The following is a 27,903-nucleotide window of genomic DNA, read 5'->3' as shown; positions in this document are numbered from 1 at the left end:
AAATTAATAATTGACATCACATCACTACACATAACAAGTCTTAATCCAACTTATGCCATAAATAGAAGAATATGATGGCATGAATATGACCCCCAAAACCTACCAACAAATGTCACATTTGTTCTAGTAAAGTAACATAATTTTTAACTTAACAACCGACACGTTACATTGTCATCTTTGTTACAAACTTTAACGCGGCCAACATCTACACAAATTACCTTATACGCTTCACACGCAATAAACATATATAAAAGTTACTAAAAACACGCAACGGACATAAAACATCCCAACACTAGTTGAAAATACCGGTATCTTGTTCGTCTTTAATAGAGAACTTGACCACTATGTATACATTAATGTGGCTTTAAACTCCTAAAAACTTAACACAAGTTTTATAAAACTCTTGATTAAATTTCTCTAGTTATCAGTTGCGACTACAGCGTTCATGTTGCTCGGTCCACCATTCACAATTGAATCCTTGGTCACATTATATGGAGCCGAAGACATTACTCTGTATAATCAAAAAAATATCCCTATAAAAATGATATTTTTTTAAAACGACCCGTTCTGACCCACACTCATTTTAAACAGAACCTGTTGCGTCACCAAGCCCGACCGGTTTACGTTTTGACTATTGGGTTAAATGTCTAAAATACCATTTAAGATTATTAAAATTTTCTTTTGGTTTATATAATTTATCGATAAAAAGAGTGGGGCCCGTGAGATTTTAATAAACTCTCTTTCATTTTTTAAACCTAGGGGTGTTTCGGTCATTTTAGGTGCACTTTATGGAAAAAGTTAACCTCGATACATTTTAGGACCAATGGTGTTACGTTTGTGCAAACAGTTGGTCTAAAGTTACAATTTTTTAACCAGTTGGTCTAAGGTTATTAATCTATTTTTTTTTGTTTATCTAATTTATTTATAAAAAAGCGGGGCCCATGAGATTTTTAATAACTATTTCTTTTTTAAACCTAGGGGTATTTTGGTCATTTAAGGTGCACGTTACAAAAAAAGTTAAACCTCCATCCATTTTAGGGACAAATGGTGTTACGTTCGTGCAAACAGATGGTCTAAAGTTACAATTTTTTAACCTGTTTTGACCCGTTTTTGTCATGCTTATATTCGGTTACTTGTTTAAAAGTCTAAAATACCCTTGAAGATTTATACCTTTCTTTGCGCTTCTCAAGAAACCGAGCCAAAGATGCCTTGCGCGCTTGGGGAACAGCTGAATACGACAAATTGATTTGTCAACTTCCATATAAACAACTTGGAAAACACGTTAAAAAAAATATAAAAAGAATAATATGTTACCTGATTTCATAACTTCTTCAAGCGAACTAATAACTCTCGGGCTATCCACTTTGTTAACATGAGCCACCGAGCCTTTTACGGCTTTAGCACCTTCATCTTTGTGAGTGGGGCCCAGAGGGTGTGAAGACACCGACATTGGGCTCGAGATGGCTGAGCAGGTCTGCGGGTTAACTGGTTGGTTCACATAAACCGGCACCTGGGCTTGAACCCTAGCCTGAGGTGTGCTTGCAGATGCACCATTTCCCGCCAACAACATAATAGCTTGAGCCTATATATAATATAATCCAAAAAAAGATAATCAAGACTCGAGCTTTTTACATCAAGATTTCATTTTTAACAATAAAGATTTCATCTTTATACCTTTTCGGGGGAGATATCATCATACACATTCACCATGCCGCCATAAAAGATGGTTAGTTGAGCGGGAGCACAAGAAGCCTTGGAATTATTATACCTTCGATTGACCGAAAAATAATAATTAAAAAAATTGTCATCTCAAAACAGATAAAGGTATAAACAGCACAAAAAATTCATATCACGGTTCGGTGGTTCCAGCAAGAAAGGAACCGATAGATGGAACCGCAACTCCATGTTGCTTAAAGGATGCACTGCCAAACTGAGCCCGGTAGAACGGGTGGCTAACGGATATAGGAACCGCTTGCTTACCAATGGTTTTCTAAAATAATAAAATACAATGTTTAACTATACATCTTGTACAAATTGTTTTGTGACTTTTAACACAGTTTCAAGAAAATCTTTAAATGAAAGATTATCAACTAACCTGAATTTCACCGGTTTGGCGGTTTTTCGGGCCTTCGAAACCATCTGCACCTGATACATCAATAAACCAAAAAAAAAAAAGTTAGTTAACTGTTCATAAGTTTCATACTTTCATCAACAACCTTAAAAAAAATAAAAATAATCAAAAAAAAAATCAAGTATTTAAGAATGTTTTTACAGTTAAAGATTTTTACCTGACAGAGGCCAGTTGACTGCAGAGTTCTTTGAAAACCCTGCATGTGATTAAAATACACCAAATTAGATCCAACATCTATTCAACAACCCAAAAATAAATTAAAAAAGTAATAATCTTTCATAATTAATCTTAATTAGGTAAAAATCATGAGTAATAATAATATAAGGTCAGATCCAAATAACACTTGATATAGTAAAACTAATAACAAAATTGCAGATTGATTTATTTAAACTGTAACATAATTGAATTCAGTTCAGTTCATTAAATATATTTATGATACTAATTAGGTTAAAATATTTTAAAAAAAATCTAAATTGGATCAAACATCTATTCAACCCAAAACACTAAAAAAAATCATAAATTTATTTAATAAAATATAATCCTAAATCCAAATAACACTAGAATTCAATTAGTTTAAACAGTAACATCCTTAAATTCAATTCAGTTCAGCTCATCAAATATGTATGATTCTAATTAGTTCAAATATTAAAAACACCCAAATCAAACCAAACATCTATTCAACCCAAAATACTAAAAATAAATAAAAACCAAAACTTTCAAAAATTTATTTAATAAAATATAGCAAAAATAACAACACAAATTCAGAAAAATTAGATTAAACTGTAACATAATTGAATTCAATTCAATTCAGTTCATCAAATATATATGAAGAAACACTAATCGACCCCGAGTAGATTATGGATAATCTGGGGGTTAAGTAATGTTTCCCACGAGGGTTAGGTCCGGCAAAAAAGGATGTTCTTCAGATGAACTGCAAAACAGACACCGTGAGCTCGTCACTGAGAAGGGGGGGTTCCTCCTTGCGACCACCCTCCGGCGTGAGAATCAGACTAGATTGCTCTGAATATAAGTGTATATTGAGAGAAATAGCTAGTGAAGGTAAAATACCAGATGATCCTACCGTTCCAAGGTGTTGGAGTATTTATAGCCGAAGGTAGGTTTCCAAGCAGGTACAGCCAGCTGTATAATATTCCTGTTCTACCAACTACGGGCTACGCACGTGCCATGCTGGTTGGTGGGTAGGCAGCGGCTGATAGTGACCAGGCCGGCTGTGTACTATTCCTTTTCCACCAACTGCAGGCTATGTGCGTGCCACGACAAGGGTTGGTGAGTAGGCAGCGGCTAATAGTGACAAACAGTACTAGAGCATGCTCCTCGTACTGTTTGTCGGTGAGCTGTCACCCTGTGATTGGTTCATGGGCTGCTTTGGTCAGATCTTGTCTATTTTGTCCATACCTTGGCAGGTATAGTACAAAAGATCTTCCAGAAGCATACGGACTGGCTCATTTGGGCGGGAGTATTCCCGCCTTGCTCATTCCTTCAGGTGACACTGAATTATTGAGTTAGTGCCTTGTGCGTGTAGCCTTGCTATTAGTGCGGGTAGCCTTCCCTGATGGCTTGTATCCGCAGCTGCGGGGACAGGCGGGGTACTTCACCATTGGGAGGCTTTCCCTGCGTGAACAGCTGGCGTACTGCGCGTAAGGTCTTCATCTCTGAGCATGGTGGGTCCTGCGGAACCAGTTGGTCCTTGCGCAGACGTCCCTCTGCAAGGTGAGTCTTGCGGGTCCAACTGGGCTCTGCTGGGACCTACCTCTTCAAGTCCCCCCAGTCCAATGTTCTTCTCATGAATTGTAAATAAGTGAGGTGAACTTTTGGACTTAAGCAAAGGGTTTTTAGTTTTAAGGTTTTCCGTGGGGATTCTTCCCGCGGTTTTCCTAATGTCACGTGCAGAAATTCCCGACTTTTCTGCTTGATCTTTGGGTATGATGCGGGTAGGTCTGTAACCTCCTCGCAAGTCAGGAGCGTTGAGTTCCACTTGCGTAGATTCTCCATGAGGTTCTGGTAGTTTTGAACATAGTGATCAATTATGTTAAAACAACCAATTCCATCTTGGAGCTTCAAACAATCTAGTTCTCGACGTTCCCGCTATGCGGGGATGTTATTCCCGTTTCCTCAAGCATGGCCCAGAAGATCCTTCTTGGTTTCAATTCCCTGCGGAGTGCTAGGTATGTGAAGGGTTTCGCCTTGACACTGTACCCGCACTCGTTTTATAGTTACTTTACTTCCAAGGTATTCCTGGCTTCAATTCCCTGCAGGTGCTAAGTATGTGAAGGGTTTTGCCTTAACACTGTACTCGCACCTGTCTTATAGTTACTTGGTTGCCAAGGTAAGGGGTATAGTCCCGCTTACTTTTGAATCTTTTTGAAATTCGAAGAGTTGGTGAAAGGATAAGAACAGTCCAAACTGTTGAAACGTCGTCCGACGGTTTCTTCTGACAGTGTCAGGACGTGCAGGAAGTTATGGCGACGTGACAGTACATGGTCATTCCAGACGCTTTTTCAGGCGCGTGGACACGATTTTTCGGGCGCGTGGGTGCGGATTTTACGGCGCACGTCCCGTCAACAGCTGTTGCCAGCTTGTTTTTTCCACGTGTCATAGTTTCATTGCACCAGCTCTTTTCTCTCTCCTCCGCATTAAATTCATCGCATTCATTGCGATGAGTATATAAAGGGGGAGAGGGTTCACGGTAATCCACACTTTCACTTCTTTCTTCTTCTTCTAAGCGATTTCCGGCGAATACTAACTTTCTGTCAAGCATTCTCCTGAAATCGTTCTTTACCTCCAAAACATGTCTACTCATGATCCAGAAGCTACCGTCGAGGAGTCTGACTTGTATGTCGAGAACCCGACGTCTACGTCCGATAAGGACGATAAGAGCACTGCTGACGAATGCCAGTGTGCTCTTCCCATCGAGCTTTACCGGTACATCGTCCGGAAGTTCATGCTCGAGCCGTTCGAGCCTGAGTTTCCGGAGCCACACCAGACGGTGTACGATGCCCCCAAGGGCAAAATAGGGGTATATGCCGCTTTCTTCGTCTATGGGAATCTTAGGTTCCCGTTGACGAAGTTTGTATACCGTGTTCTGGATAGACACGGTGTGCACCTGACGGAGGTACACCCAATGGCGATCGCCAAGATCCGCCATTTTGAGTGGGTGTGCCTCATTCTTGGCGTGGATCCCCACGTCGACCGCCTGATGACCTTCTACTCCTGGAGGTGCATCCAAGGCTGGTACACCCTGGTCACCCGGATCAAGGGTTTGAAGATCTGGCTACCGAGCGCAGTCTTCGGTCTTGGAAGCGGGAGTTCTTTTACATCTCTGCCCGTGTCGTCCCTATAGCGATGACATTTAAGAACGGGAGAGCTCTCCCCAGCCTTCACGCCTCCAACTACCAGGAGGCGGAATGGTTCTCCAAGATTTCCCGGATCCAGACTCCGGTTTACCGCTTTCCGGAGTCCGGGATGGTGATACTCGGTATGAGCAGGGTGTGGAAGGATGCTGGGGCGGATGCGCCACAGATTCCCATCGTACTTGAATACGGTTTGAACTTTATCCCTTACGGTATGCTCCGTCTTCTTTGTTGATTTAGGGTTTTTTCTAACTGTTTTTCTTTTTATTTCAGAGGGAAATGACTTGCAGTCCCTCCTGCATCCGCGGGAAGCTGACGGTCCCGCTCGGTTGGGTACCCGCTCTTGACGAGAACGAGTTGCCCATCCTTGCGCAGACTGCGGATCGGTTTGTGGAGGCCTACCCGCCAGGCCACGAAATACTGAGCGCCACGCGGCCAGGTAAAAGACTATTTAACCCTCGCCCTCTGAATGCTGAAACCTCTGCCGGAATTCCTCTAATCTTGTCATCTTCTGATGAGGAATCCGCAGATGGTCCTTTTCTTGCGCGGAAGAAGAAGGCTGCTGGCGGGAAGGGCAAGGCGAAGGTAGCCTCCACCGCCGACCAGGTGAACCGGTCTGAGTCGGAGACCGAGAGTGAAGAGGCGGCGGGGAACCCAGGTGGTGTTGAGACCACTGCTCCGGAGGTTGAAACGGCTGTCACCTCCGAGCAGCCCAGGACGACGACGGTGACCGGTACGAAGAGGCCGGCTCCATCGGGTTCTTCCCCGCCTGTTCGCATCTTCAAGCTCAAAAGGACCCGTAAGTGTACATAACTTTAACTTCATATCTTTCCGCTATTATACTTATATATCTTGTCTTCGTGCAGGCGTGGATGCTACGGCATTCCAGAGTGGAGCGGGAGGGAGCAGCTCTGGACCCATGAAGGTAGGTTTGGTCAACCTACCCGAGGCGATGACCAAGGCGGCTATGCCTGCTTGCAGTACTGGTTCAGTTGCTCATCCCGTTGAGCCAACTGTTCCAGCTGTAACATTATCCCCGCCGGCCGTCAGTGCCATTTTTACAGAATCCATCACTGAGCCGGCGGTGATTTCTCTTGCGGGTTCTTCCGCAGCCGCGGCCACGGTTGTGAGTTCACCTCCGGTGAGTTCACCTCCGTTGGTTTCCACCGCGGCAGCCTCCACCATGCCTCCTCCGGCGCCTGCGACTACGGCCAGTCCTTCAGGTACGTTTGGGGTTGGGGCGTCTAGCCAATCCTTGCCTCCTTCCCGTCTCCTTGACCTTTTGGATGGATATCCCTTAGGTTCAGGTGATGGGTTTGGTGGCTATCGGCCTGTTGTCGACCCTACAGGTGCGTAGGGTTATTTTGGCCTATATCCCTTTCATCATTTCTCTCTTAACTGTTTTTTGTTTTATTGCAGTTCGTGATTCCAACGAGGTGTACGCTCCTCGGTGGAAGATCCGCCGGGGAACGACCCTCCGGACTGCTGAGGATTGCGTCGAATGGGCGCGTCACGCCGCCCCAAGCGGTGCGCTGGGGGAAGCCATGGCCAGCTACCAGGAAGGTAGGCTGTCCAACGAGCTCCGAATCCTCCTCGCCCGGATGCAGCCGCGCGTCAAGCTACTTTGTCGTGAAAACGACAAGTTAAAGACGGCGCGTAGCCTTGAAGTGGCTCAGGCGCGGGCTATCCGGAGGAGAATGCGAAGCTTGCCGCCGTTGCTGCGGAAAAGGAGAAGGCCTTCAAAGCCCTTGAGGTTGACGTTCAGGCTCGTCTCGAGGCCCGTTCCAAGGCCGCCCAAGCGGTTAATGAACAGCTTCGGTTGGCTAAGGAAACTGCACGGAACGCAACCGAGAGGGCCACCAAGGCTGAAGCTGCTGCTGAGCCTCTACGCATCGAGAATGAGGAACTTAAAGCCAAATTAGAGAGGCTCCAGCAGGCTCATGATACCTTGGCCATGGAAGATGCCAAGAAGCTCCAAGAGATCTTGGACCAGAGGGGGGTGCTTGACCACACTGAGCGTAAGCTAAAGGGCGTCGAAGAGGCTGCAGCCAAAGATGTGTTGCTTGCCAACCTTACAAAGAACGAAGCCGAACGCGCCCGTAATGAAGCTCAAGCTGCCCTCCAGGAGGCTCTGGTTACCAAGGAATGGCTTATTCGAGAAGCGTTGTCGCAGGTATGCGCAGTTTCACAATTTCTTTACCCTTTTCCTTACACTTTGAAGAGTTTTTGATATACTTCTGTTTTTTAGGTTGTGCATCGGGTGTTCACGAACACATCATATGACGATGCGATGAGCGCAGCCCTCAACGCTTCTCATGAGGATGGGGAAAAGGCTGGCTTCCTGCTTGGTCTAGGGTTTGTTGAACAAGGCATTCCGCCTTCCAACTTCCCTCTTTACAATGTGGATACTGAAGCTGCGTATGACCAAGCAGTGAATCAGTATGCCGCCTTCCCGCATCCGGTGGTGGAGAAGGTAAACGAGATTGCTGCTGCTGATGATGGGCTAGCTATCCTCAAAGCTTTCCTTGAACCGCCACATTCTACTGATGGTGCGGGTCCAAGTGGGAGTGGTCCTGAAGCTTGATACTTTAGATCCCTTTCCACCATTAGAGTAGATTTTTATGTTTGTAGACTTCTAATCTTGTATGCGGGTATGTACCCAGCAATTATTGTAATGTTTGAATGTTGATGGAATAAAAATTATTTGTTAATGCCTTGCCTTGTTTATTTCGCTCATATTTTGTTTTAACTTAGCAATTTCTTTAGTACTTAGATAAGTTAACTTCTCAACGTGGCAGATAATAAGTTAAAGTTTTGCTTCCTCTTTCGTGATTGTGCGGATAAGACCGTCACTTTCACTTAGTAGGATGGCTAAACCTTACCTATATCTGACCTGCGTGGAAGTTTTCCTCATCTTTTTCTTTGAAATTTTCTAAGTGTTTTTAATAAGTTAACCTTTCGACGCGCGGTTGCCAATAGGTCAATGTTCAGTTTCCTCTATCATGATTGTGCGGGTAGGACCGTCACTTTCATTTATTGGGATGACCAAACTTCACCTATAGCTGACCTGCGTGAAGGTTTTCCTTAGAAAATTTTACCGTTTTATGTGTTTATGCGGGTTTTGCCGCCTTCCACACGCAACGACTTACTTCTTCCCATATTTATGCGGTGAATATCGGCATATCAGCGTGGGAAGTTCATAAGTATAAAGGTAAGGCTATCAACACAATGTGAAAGGAGAATCATTTCCATTAGAAGTGGCTCTAGGCCTTTTCTTTACAAGTTTGGAATTGATCTACATGTAACATTTGCATAATTGAGCTCCGTTCCATGTTCTTGGGATAGGAGTGCCATCGAGCATTTCGAGCCAGTATGCGCCTTTTCCCAAAACTTCTTTAATAATGTACGGTCCTTCCCAGACCGGTGCCAGTTTTCCTGGGCGCTCTTGGTTTGAAGCCTCGTTGTTACGCAATATGTAGTCTCTTACATTGAAGTTGCAGAGTTTTACCCGCGTGTTGTAATACTTTTGCATTTGTCGCTTGTAGTTTTCTTCACGCGCTGCGGCTAAGTCTCTGCGTTCCTCGGTTAGCATAAGGTCTGACCGTCTTTCCGCATCATTGTCCTCTGGCTGAATCAAGACCCTTGGTGAGGGCAAACCAATTTCGACTGGGACCATGGCTTCAGTGCCATAAGTGAGGCTGAACGGGGTTTCTCCCGTACTGGCCTTTTTCAGCGTTCTGTTTGCCCAAAGGACGTGTGGAACTTCGTCTACCCAGCCGGATCTGTGTTCCAGGAGTCTTTTCTTTATGCTTTCGACGATGCTTTTATTTGCTTTCCACCTCACCGTTACCTTGTGGGTGTGCCACTGAGGTAAATGTGTGGGTGATTTGAAGTTCTTCTAGCCACTTTTGTAGCTTCTTGTCAGCAAAGTTGGTGCCGTTATCACTCACCAAAGTCTGTGGAAGTCCAAAACGACAAATAATAAATTCCCAAATAAATTTTTTAATATGTTTTGCGGTTGTTTGGGCTAAGGGTTTTGCTTCTATCCACTTGGTGAAGTAGTCAATGGCTACCACTAGGAACTGAACGTTTCCTGCTGCTGTAGGAAATGGGCATGTCATATCGATGGCCCACTTCTGAAATGGCCATGAAGAGGTGACTGGAACAAGTTTGTTCTTCGGGCGATGCGTGTTGAGTGCGTTGAGCTGGCAAGACCTACACTTTCTGATGTATGCCAGCGCATCCGTATGCATCCCCGGCCAAAAGTATCCCGCGTTGTTTAGCTTAGCTACAACAGCGCGTGAACCTGCGTGTACTCCACAGATGCCTTCGTGTACTTCCCTTAGGAGGTAATCAGCATCTTGGTTGCCCCCGCATCTTAAGAGTGGGCCAAGAAAGTTACGTCTGTAAAGGATGTCATCGATGAGTTGATAGTTTAATGCTTTACAACGTATTTTTCTTGCCTGTGTTTTTGACTCTGGTAGTATACCCGCTGCAAGGTAATTTATTATTGGTGTCATCCACGTTTCTGTACCGGTTTGGATGACACAAATTTCCTTGTGCGGGACTGATGGTGCTTCGAGGAGTTCAATGCGGATGTCCTTTCCCAAATGAGTGAAGGCTAATGATGCAAGCTTGCTTAACGCATCCGCAGATTTGTTTTCGCTACGCTTGACGTGTATGACTTTACAATCATTAAAATCGCGCATAAGGGTTTTTGCTTGTGCGAGGTACAGGGCCATTGTGTCGTTCACGGCCGTGTATGTTCCGTTTATCTGGTTGGCTATTAACATGGAATCCACGTGGGCTTCCAAGTTTTTCACTCCCATTTTACGCGCAATTCTCAGCCCTGCCAAGAATGCTTCATACTCGGCTTCGTTATTCGTACTTGGAAAATCCCGTCGAATAGCGTAAGTGTATTCTTGGCCTGCTGGGTTGGTTAATGTCAACCTTGCGCCTGAACCCTCGTTGCTGGCTGCTCCATCAGTGTAGAGTCGCTAGACATCATTGATGTCCTGTGCTGGGGAGGGTTGAGCCTCCTCCTGGCACTCTTTCTCCCGCGAAGCGGGGACTTCTGCAATAAAGTCGGCCAGGACCTGGCCTTTCATAGCTGGTCTTGGCTTGTACTTTATCGCATATTCCCCCAACTCAATTGCCCATTTGGCTAGACGTCCCGATAATTCGGGTTTGCCTAGAACGTTTGCGAGTTTGAAGTTGGTGAGAATGGTGATTGGGTGACCCTGGAAATATCGTCTTAGTCTGCGTGAAGCTTGCACAAGTGCTAAGACTAATTTTTCCAGGGTGGAGTACCGGGTTTCTACGTCTGTTAGGACACGGCTAACATAGTAAATAGGCATCTGGATACCTTTCCGCTCTACTAGCAGGACTGCCCCGATTGCTCTATCTGTGGCAGAAAGATATATGATTAATTCCTCCCCCGCTTCTGGTGCTGTGAGCGTTGGGAGTTCGATCAAGCGTGACCGAATTTCCTGAAAAGCTGCTTCCGCTTCTGGTGTCCAGCGGAAGTGCGTTTTCTTTAAACATTTTCTCAATGTTGACACGAATGGAAACGACCTATCCGCATGGTTTGACAAAAAGCGGTTAAGTGCGACTAGGCGTCCATTCAGTTTCTGGGCTTGCTTGATGGTAGTAGGAGATTCCATTTTGATAATGGCTTCGACCTTTTCAGGGTTCGCTCTGAAGCCATCTTTAGTAACAATGACTCCCAAGAACTTCCCTTCTTCCATCCCAAAGGAACACTTGCTCGGGTTGAGCTTCATGTTTATCTTTCTGAGCGTGTTGAAATTTCTTCGATGTCTTTCAACATCGTTTCTGGCTCAGGGCTTTTGATGACCAAATCATCCATGTAGACTTCCAAGTTTCTCCCAATTTGGGCATGAAACTCTTTGTCCATCAGGCGTTGGTATGTGGACCCTGCATTCTTAAGTCCGAATGGCATCATTTGATAAGAAAATGTGCCATCGGGCGTCCGAAATGCGGTTTTGTCCTGATCATCTACAGCCATGTGGATTTGATGGTACCCCTTATATGCGTCAAGGAAGCATTTAAGGCGAAACGGTGCTAATGAATCCACTTTGAGGTCAATTTCGGGTAACGGGTAACAATCTTTGGGGCATGCTTTGTTTAAATCTTTGAAATCTATACACATGCGCCATTGTTTGTTAGCCTTCGGTACCATAACGGGATTTGCAACCCATGTTTGATATCTACTAACGCGTACGATGCCCGCGTCAAGGAGTTCCTTAACTTGGGTTCTACACGCGTTAGCCTGTTCCGCCCCCATTACTCTGCGCTTTTGTATGACTGGCGTAAAAGTCGGGTCACACTTGAGCTTATGCTCTGCTTTACTTCGAGGTACACCAGTCATGTCAGCTGGTGTCCACGCGAAGATGTCAGCGTTTCTCTGTAGTAAGCGTTTGAGTAAGGTGCGCGTAGGATCAGCGATTGTTGGGCCAATTGTAACAGCCTGGTCAGGGTATTTGCCATTGAGGGCCCATTACTAACGCGTACGATGCCCGCGTCAAGGAGTTCCTTAACTTGGGTTCTACACGCGTTAGCCTGTTCCGCCCCCATTACTCTGCGCTTTTGTATGACTGGCGTAAAAGTCGGGTCACACTTGAGCTTATGCTCTGCTTTACTTCGAGGTACACCAGTCATGTCAGCTGGTGTCCACGCGAAGATGTCAGCGTTTCTCTGTAGTAAGCGTTTGAGTAAGGTACGCGTAGGATTAGCGATTGTTGGGCCAATTGTAACAGCATGGTCAGGGTATTTGCCATTGAGGGTCCATTACTAACGCGTACGATGCCCGCGTCAAGGAGTTCCTTAACTTGGGTTCTACACGCGTTAGCCTGTTCCGCCCCCATTACTCTGCGCTTTTGTATGACTGGCGTAAAAGTCGGGTCACACTTGAGCTTATGCTCTGCTTTACTTCGAGGTACACCAGTCATGTCAGCTGGTGTCCACGCGAAGATGTCAGCGTTTCTCTGTAGTAAGCGTTTGAGTAAGGTGCGCGTAGGATCAGCGATTGTTGGGCCAATTGTAACAGCCTGGTTAGGGTATTTGCCATTGAGGGCCCATTTTTTTGTTTTTCGGTAATGGTTGGTTTAGCCATCTTTGGTTTGGGTTTAGATGAGACGGATGCGATGCATACCTGGGGGATACCGGTGATCATCGCTACACCCTCAGCAGTTGGCCATCCCATCATGCCGTGGACTGAAGATACCACGGCGTTGAATCTTGCCATCCCGTCTCTCCCGAAGAGGATGTCGTATGTGTGATGTGGCTTCCTCATTACGACGAAGTCCACGTCTTCTGTGCGGGAGTATTTCCCGTCCGTGAGAATGACGGGGAAAGATAGGATACCCAGGGGGTGTTTGTGCTGCCGTCGAACCCTTCCATTGAGGCGTAAACCGTTTCCAGGCGTTCTTTGTCTTCGTCGTCTAGCTTGTCGAAGAACTGCCTGTACATAACCGTTGACGAGGCGCCGTTGTCAGCAAGAGTGCGGGAAGTTATGTAATGCCCCAGCTGGCTTTTGATGACGATAGGGCCTTCCTTGCTGGGTCCTCCTGGCACTCGCGGGAAGCGCACCTCAGCTTCCTTCCATTCGCATGGTTCTGTCGTTCGTCTTTTTCTTCCTCTGATGTTGCCATGAACCATGTGGATGCTGATATCAACGGGCTTTCGTCCATGGCCTTTATACCGGTTATCATTCCTTCCTCCATTCTTGATTGATGCCACAAGGTGTGCAAGTCTTCCATCCTTGACGAATGTTTCAACAATATCCTTCAAGGATGTACACTCCTCTGTACTGTGACCCTTTGTCCCGTGGAAGTCACAGGATTTGCTCTGATCCGCATTAGGTCGTTGCCGGATCATTGGAGCTTTTGGCCATGGGAGTTTTTCGGTGGCAAATATCTCCGTGACGCTTTTGGTGAGTGGCGTCCACCGGTGTTTTCGGCTTGAAGGGTGCGTGTTATCCCTTCCGCCAACAAGAGGGCGAGAGCTGGATGAGATGTCAAAGTTTACCCTTGACTGCCAAATACCTAGCTTCCTCTTTTTGTTCTGCCGGGCGATCCGAACATTGTTTTCTCTGGTCCTCTGCGTGTAGAGATGTGTACTCTGGGGAAGATCCCTACCCAGTTGCTTCTCCGTCTCGGCAAAGCGCTTGGCCGCCGTCATAATGGCATCCCATGTGGATGGCATGCCGTCCTTACCCGTCAACGTGCGGATAAGCTCTGGGTATTCGGCGCCCGGGATGAAAGCAGCGCGAACAAGATCTTCACTTATGTTGCCCAGACTCAGCTTCTTGGAGTTGAAGCGAGTGATGAAGTCTAGTAAAGATTCATCTTCCTCTCTCACGCAGTTGAGGATCGTCCACTGCTCTTCAGTATATTTCCTCTGTTGACTGAAGTGTTGGCTGAACTTGTGTTGAAAGTCCGCCCAATCATAGATGTGGTGGACCGGTAAACGATCAAACCACGCCCTGGCCGCTCCAACCAGCGTCATTTGGAACATATAACACCACGTGGGTTCCGTCCAGTTACTGACGGTTGCCCCCGCTATGAATCTGTTCAAGTGATCGTCTGGGTCGGATAGACCATCATAAGTGCCGATGTTGGACATCTATTTGGCACTTCTCGGGCGATTGCTTCCGCAATGTCCCTTGCAAACTTGGATGTTCCCGCATTTGCAGCAGTTGGTCTAAAGGTTTTGGAGAAGTCGCGTGGGTTTCCCCCCGCGTTCCTTGGTTTGAAGGTTTCTCCGAAATTCCTTCTTGGTTGGAAGCCCGTTTCTATACGCTTCCCTTTCGCCCTATGGCGAGGGTTCGCGTCAGTGTCGGATTCCTCCCGATCGTCGTCCGAGTACTCGCACTCACTGTTCATGTTGAGCTGTTGTCGAGTGCTCCCGAATTCGTCAGCCTGTTGGAGTGAACGCAAGCGTTCATTCAACTCAGCTTGGAATTCCTTCTGACGTGCTTCGGCCCACGCCTTAACTTGATCGAGTGTTTGGCGAGGGAGCCTCGTCTGTTTCTCCAACTTGGCATCAGTGAACCCCAGTGAAATATTGTTTACTGCACTTGCCCTGGCTTGGGTAACCGGGGTAGTGTTCGTAAAATTTGTGTAACCGCCGGTGTTCCCCCCAGTAGCTGGGGTTGTGGTTACCGGGGTTTCTTGGTCACTTACTGGCCTTGGGACCGGATTAACGTTAACCGTTTTTTCAGAAGTTTTGAAAAAACTGAATTAGTTCTAGCTTTTATGCACGGATGGCGCCAATGAAGAAACACTAATCGACCCCGAGTAGATTATGGATAATCTGGGGGTTAAGTAATGTTTCCCACGAGGGTTAGGTCCGGCAAAGAAGGATGTTCTTCAGATGACCTACAAAACAGACACCGTGAGCTCGTCACTGAGAAGGGGGGGGGGGTTCCTCCTTGCGACCACCCTCCAGCGTGAGAATCAGACTAGATTGCTCTGAATATAAGTGTATATTGAGAGAAATAGCTAGTGAAGGTAAAATACCAGATGATCCTACCGTTCCAAGGTGTTGGAGTATTTATAGCCGAAGGTAGGTTTCCAAGCAGGTACAGCCAGCTGTATAATATTCTTGTTCTACCAACTACGGGCTACGCACGTGCCATGCTGGTTGGTGGGTAGGCAGCGGCTGATAGTGACCAGGCCGGCTGTGTACTATTCCTTTTCCACCAACTGCAGGCTATGTGCGTGCCATGACAAGGGTTGGTGAGTAGGCAGCGGCTAATAGTGACAAACAGTACTAGAGCATGCTCCTCGTACTGTTTGTCAGTGAGCTGTCACCCTGTGATTGGTTCATGGGCTGCTTTGGTCAGATCTTGTCTATTTTGTCCATACCTTGGCAGGTATAGTACAAAAGATCTTCCAGAAGCATACGGACTGGCTCATTTGGGCGGGAGTATTCCCGCCTTGCTCATTCCTTCAGGTGACACTGAATTATTGAGTTAGTGCCTTGTGCGTGTAGCCTTGCTATTAGTGCGGGTAGCCTTCCCTGATGGCTTGTATCCGCAGCTGCGGGGACAGGCGGGGTACTTCACCATTGGGAGGCTTTCCCTGCGTGAACAGCTGGCGTACTGCGCGTAAGGTCTTCATCTCTGAGCATGGTGGGTCCTGCGGAACCAGTTGGTCCTTGAGCAGACGTCCCTCTGCAAGGTGAGTCTTGCGGGTCCAACTGGGCTCTGCGGGGACCTACCTCTTCAATATAATTTTAATTAGATCAAAATATTTATATAATAATAAATAAATAAATAAATAAATAAACCTGAATCTTTGCATCCATCAACAGCTTCATCCTTGACCACTGAATCTTTAGAATTCAAACCCATGAAGTCTCTTTCCATCTTTCACCTACACAAATTATAAATTATATTATAATTACAACCAAAATTGATAAAATTGATGAATCAAGAACACCCACAAGAATCTTGAAATCAAGAAACTTAAATCACCTTCAAAGATCAAAACTTTATCAAGAAAGACCCAACAAGATTACAGAAAAAAGCTTGTGTTTGTGTGTATATGTGAGAGAGAGAAAGATTATTAATAGGAGGTGTGATTCTTATGTTTTGCGTACTTATTTGTAAAGTGGTTGTCTTTGTACACGGTAGATCAGCACGTGGCAAACCTCTTAAAGCAGGTTTGGTGTTGCGGTGTGCAAACAAGTTGAGCTGCTGACGAGCTACTCGATACTGAAATGATAAAAAAGCTGAGCCTTTTTAAGCTTGAGTAGATCTCGAGCCTTAAATAAAACTTGTTTAGTTATCGAGCCGGAGCTCGAACGTTGCATAGAAGCTTTTTTAGGCTCGTCGAGAATTATTTAAGGTTTTTTTCTAAATATATATATAAAAAATTAAAAGTTATATAAAAAATGATTTTGTAGCTAGTAGATCAGCACCTGGATAACCCTCTTCAAAACTAAAGTATTAAAAGCGGGTTTGGTGTCACGGGTGCAAATAAGTTGAGCTACTGATATTGAATTGATAAAAAGCTCAAAAAGATTCGAGTTGTTTCCTGTTGAGCTCGAGTGATGCCGAGCCTCAGAGTTATTGGGCCGGAGCTCGAGCGTTGCATGGAAGCTCGTTTAAGCTTATCGAACCTTGTGTAATTTTTAATGTTAACTCTCGTTTGGACTTATATGTATTAATTTCACACGTTACAACCCATTTAAAGAACTACATCATCTTTAGTGGGGCTTAGGGCATTCACGATAGGTACTCTATATTTATGTAAGTGTGTTCTCTAAATATTATGGAGTAGTTGTGCGTGGTTGTGAGTGTATGAGAGACCTGAAATGTTTACTCATAAGTAAATTTGGTATGACGTGGTTCATGCTCTATAAATTTTTGATATTTTTTTAAAGTCGTTGAGTGATGGGAGAGAAAAAAGTAATGATAATGTATAAAAATGTATTGTATTATTTAATTTGAAGTGAGAAGAAAAAAAATTAATTTTTATTGTAATTATAAATGTAGGGATAAAGTAGCTATCGGGATTACTCTTTGGCTCGGTTAAGATCTATTTTGAAGTATATAAAAAGAATTAAAAATATATATAAATAGATTTTGTTTGAATGACGATTCTTTATCCACCTTTAGCTTATATTTAAATTAATCAATAAATAGTAAATGAGATGAGCCCGAATTTTTGAATAAACAACTCATGCGGCCAGTAAATTAACATGTGACCAATCCAGACCTATTAAAAAATAAGGTATTAAAAGTTGGGTCGGGTAATTTGGTATGATTCACTGACTACGGTACGAAAGACTGGACCACCTCTTAAAACATCAAGATTTTAACGAACATGTATATTAAATACCTACAATTATATCACGATTAAGTCGTAGTATGGGGAAAATGTGGTTGTCCTCATTGTTATTTTTAGATACGAGTAAAAAAAGTAAGTTTAAGACAAAAACCAAGTATAAAAGTATTGATAGTTTGAAACGTAAATATGTTTTTTAAAGATGGTTGGAATCTGATGTAATGGTTGATCATATACCTTTTGTCGGTGTTTTTTAGTACATTAGAAATGATTTTATTTGTTTACAAGTAGTGTAATTATAAACTGCAAACCTATAAAAAAAATTTGTTCGAAAAACCATAGTTTGGTTCACAAATTTATTTTGAGTTTCATTAATACGACTTATTACCAAACGTTTTCCCTCCAAAATGAATTGTGACCTTGCCGGGGACCAACTAGTTTGACGGATTTGTATCACTCAAATTTAAAAATATTGTTTAAAACTCAACACCTCACCTCTTTTAATGTTAAAGTTACGAACTTATAAAATTTGTTGTTAACGCGTAATACGTGGAGGCGACAAACATATCAAGTTTATGTGTTGTAGTTAATGAACTTAAACAAGACCTATATGTACTCGTCTCAATTATCTAACACTAACTTGAACATAATTACAACCTTATAACCTCAGTCTAAGATAACAACCATATTTAAATCTAGAATAACTTTAATCACAATGATTCAAATTAGTTTTTTTAAGAAGAGACCCTAAGTGTTTTTCAAGAGAAATATTAATTAAGTAATTTTATTTTTTTAACTATTTTTCCCATAAATGAAAGACTTTTAAATCCTTAAGTTAGCAAATTTGTTTAAATTTTATACGACACGGTCTATTATTAAACAGGTTAACAGGTGAGTATACACAGTGATATGTTTATTAAACAAGTTAAAACGATTGATTGTAAACCTAATTATTTATATATCATCTACGTCGTGTTGATAAATTAAACGAGTTGTGCAACATGAGTGGCAAGAGGTGTTTTACTTGTGGCCTAATAGTGATGTGTGGTCACATGAATCTTGTTGTGATCAATTGTCATATATTTATAGAACCTACACACCTTTTCTTTTATCACGAACTATTTAATACTCGTCATGTTATTTGACGGGATTACCCTTTTAAGTTATACTACACTTGCTTATTAAAAATAACAAGTATACAAAGTTTGACTTTTATACATTTAAAGTAAAATAGATAAACTTCTCGAATCAAAGCGAACTTAACAATTAAATGAATAAATTATTCGGGAAAGCAACAAGCCATTTTATGACCGTTTTTAATCTAAAGTTGTTTTTTTTAAGTTATACTACACTTGCTTATTAAAAATAACAAGTATACAAAGTTTGACTTTTATACATTTAAAGTAAAATAGATAAACTTCTCGAATCAAAGCGAACTTAACAATTAAATGAATAAATTATTCGGGAAAGCAACAAGCCATTTTATGACCGTTTTTAATCTAAAGTTGTTTTCTCATCCATTACAGGACAGACAAAATTATAAAAATTTAAATAGATTTAGGGATTCAAAAGATTTAATGAATTATACATTTTATTTTAATAATTATAATAATTAATTTGTTACTTTAACTTATATTTTCGCCATTTTCGCATGTATTAAAATGCAATATAGATAGCAGATATTAAAAGGTGTACATGAACCAGTATATAATTTGTAAAGGAATCTTTGGGTGGAAGCGTAAACATGTCGACCTAATAATCATATATATTATAAAATTGATTAAAAAAACACATGTGATATTTATGTCGACCTAATAATCATATATATTATAAAATTGATTAAAAAAACACATGTGATATTTATGTATAATAATATGTAACGAGGACCAAACAAAAACCCATGGTTTTGCACAAACCATGTCCATGTCTATGTCCCCACAATAGATGCTTTTCATTGTTTTATACTTTTTATGTTTTATATAAAGTAATTTGTGAGTTGACTACCCCACCAATTATATTTTATTGAATTTTAAAAATTTTGGGTGTTACACATTAAAAACAATGTAATGTTTTTTTTAAATATTAAAAACAATGTGATGTTTAAAAATTCAAAATAGGGCATCACACATGTGATTACTAGAATATAATTTATTATCATATATAAATATAAATAAAAATATTATAACATATATTGCGTTAAATGCGGTAATAATTCAACCATATACCTCACCATATGTGGACTATCTTTGATGCACTATGAATATGTGTTTATACAATTCTTATATTTCCCTGTCTAAAATTTAATTTTGTACTTAACTCATCATTCACAAGTCAAGACATTAATGTTGTCGAAATAAGCTTTATAAGATGCGCGTGCACACACATTAACACCCCCCCCCCCCCCGGCATCTTTTTAATATGTGATGTTAGTAACGAATTAAAGATTTGATTACACAGATACGCGTACGTTTTATCAAAATTCAAAAATAACACAATTAATATGTAACTTTAAAAGGTTGTATGCTTAATACTTACATTGTAACATCCTGGGGTTTACTACTAACTTACATTAAGACATATGGGTTTACCACTAACTTCTACTAAGAAATAAATTTGTAAGAAGTAATTATTATACCTAACTTATAAAAGAAAGAAAATAAAGTTATACAATTAACTAAATATACAGTCATGTGATTAAGGCAGGACGGGGTCAACAAATTTGACTGTCATTAGCCAGATTCCAACTCAATTAAGTCAGACACAACTGTCTTCACCAACATACACTTGGTAATGGTTTCGCATATTCCATTAGATTGTTTATTCGATTACCCTAAGCACAATCATAATCCCCGCAAATGATACACGACATATCTTTGAGTATTACACAAGTTGGTACTCTCAGGACAAGATTTCATAGCTGTATCCAATGTTGTGTTTGGGGTTTTGAGAAAACCGATAAATAAGCTCAGGTTGGGCAAAACAAGTACAAACAATACAGAATAAGTAACATGCCAACAATTACAATAATAACACATTACAACCATCTAGAAACACCCGTGGCGATACCTAATTACCTACATAACAATTACATCTTCCAGAATTTCCATTTTAACCTAAACCTGTCTCAACTGAGAGACCGCAACTTTACGTAATAATAGCTAATTCAAAAACCTCCATTGAATCTTGGATTTTTTTCCTTTCTAATCATTTCTGTCTTAATCATAAACAAACTTATCTTGAAGAAATAAGTTATGGACCATTGAGATACAGATATGTTTAATCTTGCTATGATAATTGATAAATGTGGTCCTGGTTAATCAAACTAGTAACCACATATTACAATTTGTGCTGTCTTTGCGAATATTCATAATATTTTTTTTGTTTTTATTTAAATACAAAGAATTGGTGGTCCTTTTCTTGAGTTATTATTTTATTTTTGATTAATAAGTGTATTATATTGCAAAATAAAACTTAAATGCCAAATGTGCTATTTGACCATGTTTGTGCATCACATGTTATGCTCTCGTTTTCATTAAGAATATAATAGATTTTATTTCATATAACAAGTATTATACTCTATAAAGATATAAAAACAAGAAATAAATAATTATATATGTATATAAATATGAAATTTATATTTTAGTATCCAATTGAGCTAAATACATAAACAGTTTCCGTGTTTTATAACTAACAACTTTGATATTTCTAGTTTCAGTTTTATAACACTTTCGAGATGTAATACTAGCTTTCGTCGATTTTTTGTTAAAAAGGGCCCTATGTGTCTTGCACATGAGGTTATTTTGGTTATTCTTGTACTTTAATTTATTTTATACCAAATTATCTTTTTTTATTCGAACTATACATTGTCTCAACTCTATCCCGATCAAGTACCATCTTCTTCATTCAAACTCGACAATGTTGGTTAGTGCCCGTGAAAGACAAGTAATACATACATCATGGGGGCGTCATTCTACTCTTGTCTGTAATTTGTGTGTTCTACATTTTTCTTGATCAAAACCTAATTTAAACAAAGTTCTATCGGAGACCATGGTGTAGATTCATTGGGTGGTTGATCCTCGTGTTGTCGAAGTCATTCATGGGATTTAAGGTCGAACAGTACCCTGAAAACAAAGTCAGATAAATAAAAGTTAAAGTGCATAAGAAGTATTGTTGTCGTCTGGTTAGTTGGTTAGCAAGGCCGCAACAAAGGATGACAATCTTAAATGCTACGGTTTTGCAAAGTGTACAATAAATAACGATAACACTAGGGTTTTCAAGAGGGAAAACAACGGAATAAGCATGAATGATGCCAACAAGCGGCAAGAGAGAGGGGGTAAGTGTTATGCCAACCACACCCTTATGTGCAGGGCTTATCAAGTGATTCAACGCCCAAATAGACAAAAGTTCGTGTTAGATCACAAAACTGTTACAAAACTAAAACTAGAAATATCAAACATGTTGCTTTTCAACTTTAGGCTTTCAAATATGTCGGTTCTTATTAAACTACACAGACTATTAATGTATTTAACTCTAGATAACAAATGAGCCAAGCTGAGCCAATCCCAGGCCCGAGCTTCAAAAGTTCTTGATGATCCGAGCTCGATTAGACATGCTACTTGAAAGGAATTGAGCTCAAGCTTTATTACACTAACGAGTCGTACTTGGTCTTAGACAATCTCAGGCTTGGCTCAACTCAGGTCGTTTAGACCCATTTAAACACTTAACCGTAGAAATTATAATGTGCAACCTTAAAGCATTCAAGAAAACTTACGCATCACATATATGTCGTACTTGATCTTAGACAATCTCAGGCTTGGCTCGACACAGCTCGTTTAGACCCATTTAAACACTTACATTATAGAAACTATAATGTGTAACCTTAAAGCATTCAAGAAAACTTACGCATCACATATATGCCGTACTTGATCTTCGTCAATCTCAGGCTTGGCTCGACACAGCTCGTTTAGACCCGTTTAAACACTTAAATTTTAGAAACTATCATGTGTAACCTTAAAGCATTCAAGAAAGCTTACGCGTCACATATATGTCGTACTTGGTTTTAGACAATCTCAGGCTTGGCTCAACTCAACTCGTCTAGACAATAAAGTTAAATAATGGCGCGAATAAAACTTGCACATCACATATATGTCGTACTTAATCTTAGAAAATCTCAGGCTTGGCTCGACGCCTCGACACAACTCGTTTGGACCCGTTTAAACACTTAAATTGTAGAAACTATAATGTGTAACCTTAAAAAGTGGCGGAGGATAGTTTGGGCCAGGGGTGGCCCGGCCCCCTCCGTTTTTTTGCGCAGTATTGTAAATTTATCCGTTTTCGTCCGACATTTTTTATACGTAGTGCAAATTTACCCGTTCTCAACCCAAAATTAGATCCCGGCCCCCTCTGTTTACGAGTTTTTAATGCGTATTTTCGTCTGGCCCCTCGACATCTTCGTCCAAGCTTCGCCACTGACCTTAAAGCATTCAAGAAAACTTATGCATCTCATATATGTTGTACTTGGTTTTAGATAATCTCATGCTTGGCTCCACTCAACTCGTTTAGACAATAAACTTAAATAATGGCGCGAATCCAAGTGAGTAAACTTAAATACTATAACTTATAGACAATAATTAACTAATATTATTAACTAATATTAACTTTTCTCTTAATATTAAAATTAAAATTATGCAACTTTGACAGTTTTATCCCAGTGATTGTATGGACTAAAAGATAACAAAACAATAGCAATTCAATATAACAAAAATGTGTCCAACAAGAGGATTGACAACATAAAATCATTATCATGCTCAAACTGTTATTGTGGTGCAACTGCTGATTCAGAAACTAAAGGCTCCATAATTTCAAGAATCTCATTGCAAAGACCTGTAAAAACAACCGAATCCGTTTCTTTTGGTCTAAACTTTATTAAAGCCGATGGGACCAAATCTTCGTCTTCAAGTGTTACAACTTTCTCTCCAAAGTTTGGGATCACGCGACGTTTTATCAAAACAGGATGCAGTAATTCAAATTCCAAGCTCGGATCTTTCAATGACGAGCTAACAAACTATAATTAAAAACATAAATTAGAAAAAAAAATAAAAAAAAGGATTGTTAGATTACGCTTTTCGGTTTGTGGGTGTCTAGTAAAACTGGGACCCACACAGGGAATATGCATAAAAAATTAAATAAAGATGAGGTGCTTCAATGACGAGCTCGCAAACTATAATAAAAAACATAAATTTTGAAAAAAAAAAAGATTGTTAAATTACACTTTTCGGGTTACAGATGTCTATATCATCAAAGTAAATAAAAATGAGATCTTTCGATGACGAGTTCACAAACTATAATAAAAACATAATTTTTGAAAAAAATAAGATTGTTAAATAACACTTTTCGGTGTGTGGGCGTATATTGTAAACAAGACCCGAGTTGAAAATCATCATGAAAGTAAATAAAGATGAGATCTTTCAACGACAAGCTCACTAAATAATATCAAATAACATAAATTTTGAAAAAAGATAGTTAATTTACACTTTCGATTTGTGGGCGTCTGGTATGAACGAGACCCGCATTTAAAATAATCAAGAAAGTAAATAAAAATGAGTTGTTTCGACAACGAACACACAAAATATAATAAAGAACATAACTTTCGAAAACAAGTTTGTTAAATTACACTTCTCGGTTTGTAAGTGTCTAGTATAAATGATACCGATAAAGATACTTTTCAAACGACGAGCTCACAAACTATAATATAAAATATAAATTTTTAAACAAGATTATTAAATTACACTTTCTCGGTTTGTGGGTATCTAATATAAACGTGACTCGCATCGGAAATAATCATGAAAGCAAATAAAAATGCAATCTTTTTTAACAGCTAACCTCGTAAAGAGCGGTTGTTGGTTCCCTTGGGTTAAAAAATGCTTGGAGCACCACCCCATCAGGAAACTGTATTCTGATGACGGTTTTTTCGTGTCGTTTTCTTGCAGCTTTGGCTTGTTTTTCCTTGTAAGATTTTGGTACTAAAAGTTGAGATTCTGCAAGTTTTTTCCTTCTTAATTCGGCTTCTCGTTTCACTTCATCAATGGAGAGATTATAGAAAGAATCCGGAAGCTCAATCTTTGCAGCTACACTTTCAGATACAGAAAAGAACACTCTAATCTGTGATAAAGAAAATGATTTATATAGAACTATTAATAAAAAATCAAACATAAAAATATTTCCATTTTTGTAAAGTTTTTGAACACAAGTTAACAAATGTGATATTTGAATTATTTCACAAATTAGTCATAATTTTGTTTATGTTATCCTTTTGTATTTTTGCAATATCGGTTAGGAACTTGGCTGTTAAGCTGAAATTTATGAACCTGCTGACATTGTATTAAACTATCATAGAGAATAGATAGCATCTTTATATATTCTAGTATTCTACAAAGAACTTTGACTTCTTAAAAAAGTCTAAAACAGGTTGTCCTGCCTTAATGCTTACTTCTAATATTCCCTCAAATTATCCAATAGAAAGTCAATCATGACCCCAATTTTTCGCTCTCTCCCAACAAATAGACAAGGTGATGTGCCAACAGAAAGAAAGAATGATATTAAAGTATAACGATAATGCAAAGTCACGGTATCATCTATTGCAAATATAAAAGATAAAAATAACACTTACGGTATAGTCAATGTGGCCAACTAAAACATCCAAAGGTTTCTTAATAAGGGCACTATAAGCTTATTGATAATGGGAAGGTCAAACAATTGACCATTTCAAAGACAAATTCATATAAAAAAGAAAGAATTAAGGGTCTAGTTGTTAGTATTTTAGTGTAACTGGATTAACTAGGCGATCAATGTAATCAAAATAAACATTAAGAAAGTTCGGGATGTGCGGAGTGCACGCTTGATTTAGTCTACTATGATGTTAGGGGGTCCGGAGGCAGCGCCTCGGTGGTGGGATCCTGCCCCTAGCAGGGTCCAAGGGGCAGAGCCCCTAGAAAAAAATTATTTTCGTTAATATTGCTTCATTAAAAATTCACTTGAAAATTAATTTATGATTGTGTCACACATAATCAGAAGTATTATTTTGGAGGCATATTAATCAAAATTAAAATTTGAATTATAACTGCCTTATGCGGTTATCCACATCTAACGGCCTCTTGCAGATATAGATGACGCTCCTTTCAATCTTCCTCACAAATTCCATTCTAAATTCTTGTCTCGGTTTAGAGTTTCATCCGATTAACGTGTTTTGGAGAACCACCGAAATAAGTTTTAATCTGAAAGTTATCACACGACTCTCTAAATAATCCACGTTGCTATATCAAAATCCCCAACACTATTTGTTTATCCAAATTTACAAGATTTTTCATTCTATAGGATCCATCGATAGTACTTCAAAACAAGTGTACACGACCCGTAACTAGATCTTAATCTCCTATCATCATATAAGGAAGGCCTATGAAACAAAAATGGCAAATGATGAACAACATAAAGCAATACAAATGCTACTTGCAAAAACAAACACCCTCAATCGAGCATATTTTTTGTCAACCAAAGATTCCGTATACTTTGATTTGTTATCATAATCACTGGTTTTTTATGAAAATAAACACTTTTACCATTTAGTAATGCAAAAAGAAAATTATAATAATTGCCACAAATTTGTAACTTTATTTTCTTCAAAAGCTACCCATTTGACTTGAAAGTTAAAAGGCAAGAACTTAATAAACCCTACACCGTAAACAGGACAAAATCGGTTAACACATCACCCCTAAGTACCTAACTTTAATTTGTTATATCAAAACTTGTTATAGGTTTGCAGAGTAGAGGCAGACCCAAACTAACTTGGATGAGCGGATTAGGTAGGAGTTGCTAGACTTGCACTTCTAATAGGACTTCGTGAAAACGTAAGATTAAGGTCAAGGACATTTTAGGAGAGGGTAGTCGGGTACATATCTTAGGGGCTTAGCTTTTCCTATACTTTTGATGGCCTTTGCATGTTACCTTCTTCTTGCCTCCCCTGGAAGCAACGTCTCTATCCTTTGAAAAAAATGTCCGGTTTGCCTACATCCCACCCTCCCCAGACCCTACTAATAGCATTTCTATGGGTGGGATTTCGCCGGTATGGTTGTTGTTTCTACTCAAAATTTGTCTAATTAGCCTTAAAACTTATAACATAAAACAATCCTATAGGACCACTTATAACACATATACAAGAAACCGACAAAACCGTAACAATTCAACAGAATATAACAATATACCTGTCTCTCGACTTTCTTCACCTCCACCGGTTCAACAACCGCCTTGGCCTGCGCAGTTGCAGCCGCAGGCTGCACATTATCATTCTTCGGCGGCTCCAACAAGCGAACCGCTTGCTTAATCAACTTAACCTTCTCATCACTCGCAGCCTCCATCACCGCCCACATCTCCCCATTCTCCTCTTTCAACTCGAACCCGACACACTCCAACAAATCCAAACCGCCCGCCACATCAGCAATCGCCTCTTTAATCTTCGGGTTCCCTAACCGAATCTTCCTAAACTTCACATTCTCCGGCTCCTTAACAATATTCCTCAACAACTTTAGCACAATCTCAACCGACCCGTCCAACGGCTTCCCAGAAACATACGCACCAACACAAGTATCCAACTCACTCGGTATTCGTTCATCGGTTGATTGTGATTCATTATTAGTCAAACAACTCTCAACATGATCAGACACCTCTTGTTCCGACCCGAACACACGACTACACACCGGACACTCAAACACCTTCAAATCATACCCATTTTTATTCCTCTTACCAGTTGTGATCAAGGCATCAAAGGGGTCAAACCCATCCGTTGACTTTTCAGTTTTTTCAGAAATTAAAGACTTTTGAGGCAAATTGTTGGAAACTGACGAACTGGGTGGGCGGGAAGTGACGGGTTTCGGATCGGGTAAACGGGTCGGTTTCGGATTAACCGGATCCGAAGAAGATGAGCCCAAAACCCGACCCTGGCCTTTGAATTTGCTGGAAGATGAAGTTTTGTTCAACTTTTTCATGAATCCTTTCATTTTATCCTTCATATCGTCCATTTGGTTGATACCCAGATCAAGAAACAGCTGATTTCAAGAAATTAATGAACAATTGAAGGTGGGTTTTGGTTTAATTTGAAAAAAACGTCTTGAAATTGATCGAAACCCAGATCTAGAAACAGCTGATTTTAAGAAACTGATGAACAATTGAAGGTGGGTTTTGTTGATTTTTGGTTTAATTTGAAGAAAGTCTTGAATTTGTTCAAAACCCAGATCAAAAAACAGATGATTTCAAGAAATTGATGAAGAATTGAAGGTGGGTTTTGTTGATTTTTGGTTTAATCTGAAAAAAAAAAACTTGAATTTGATCAAAACCCAGATCAAAAAACAGCTGATCTAAAGAAATTGATGAACAATTAAAAGTGCGTTTTGGTTTAATTTGAAGAAAGTGGTTGAATTTGATTGAAAAGATGGATGAATTGAAAGTGACAACGAAGAATAATGAAGAAGACGATGAACTTGTTACTAATGTCGGGTTTCGGTTTGTTGCCTTGTGTTGGAGGTTATTGGTTATTTGG

At 40.5% G+C, this 27,903-nt stretch overlaps 2 protein-coding genes across 5 annotated transcripts; both read right to left on the bottom strand.

The window, feature by feature from the left end:
* Positions 1-117: 117 nt before the first annotated feature.
* On the bottom strand, positions 118-16,120 carry LOC143583180 (protein TIFY 7-like). 4 transcript variants are annotated; one of them, XM_077065560.1, is made up of 10 exons: positions 16,001-16,120; positions 15,814-15,899; positions 2,289-2,327; positions 2,096-2,145; positions 1,852-1,990; positions 1,675-1,769; positions 1,315-1,582; positions 1,171-1,228; positions 400-511; positions 118-369 (listed from the first exon to the last, which is right to left on the bottom strand). In XM_077065560.1, exons 2-9 carry the CDS (start codon positions 15,890-15,892, stop codon positions 418-420), a joined length of 822 nt encoding a protein of 273 aa, XP_076921675.1. In that variant the 5' UTR covers positions 15,893-15,899; positions 16,001-16,120; the 3' UTR covers positions 118-369; positions 400-417. The 4 variants fall into 4 exon arrangements, with proteins under 4 accessions (XP_076921675.1, XP_076921672.1, XP_076921674.1 ...); XM_077065557.1 differs by having other exon boundaries at positions 118-511; XM_077065559.1 differs by having other exon boundaries at positions 118-511; positions 15,814-15,892; positions 15,992-16,106.
* Positions 16,121-23,022: 6,902 nt separating this feature from the next.
* On the bottom strand, positions 23,023-27,671 carry LOC143583179 (plant UBX domain-containing protein 2-like). The gene is made up of 3 exons (XM_077065556.1): positions 26,573-27,671; positions 24,198-24,476; positions 23,023-23,379 (listed from the first exon to the last, which is right to left on the bottom strand). Exons 1-3 carry the CDS (start codon positions 27,383-27,385, stop codon positions 23,131-23,133), a joined length of 1,341 nt encoding a protein of 446 aa, XP_076921671.1. The 5' UTR covers positions 27,386-27,671; the 3' UTR covers positions 23,023-23,130.
* Between the last annotated feature and the right edge of the window lie 232 nt (positions 27,672-27,903).

This window comes from Bidens hawaiensis, unplaced genomic scaffold, assembly GCF_021521415.1.
Source record: "Bidens hawaiensis isolate Kalapana, Puna unplaced genomic scaffold, B.hawaiensis_p1.1 tig00032165_1, whole genome shotgun sequence".
In the NCBI taxonomy this organism is placed as follows: Eukaryota; Viridiplantae; Streptophyta; class Magnoliopsida; order Asterales; family Asteraceae; genus Bidens; species Bidens hawaiensis.
The sequence above is the reverse complement of the archived record's forward strand: the minus strand, read 5'-3'. Positions and strand labels throughout refer to the sequence as shown.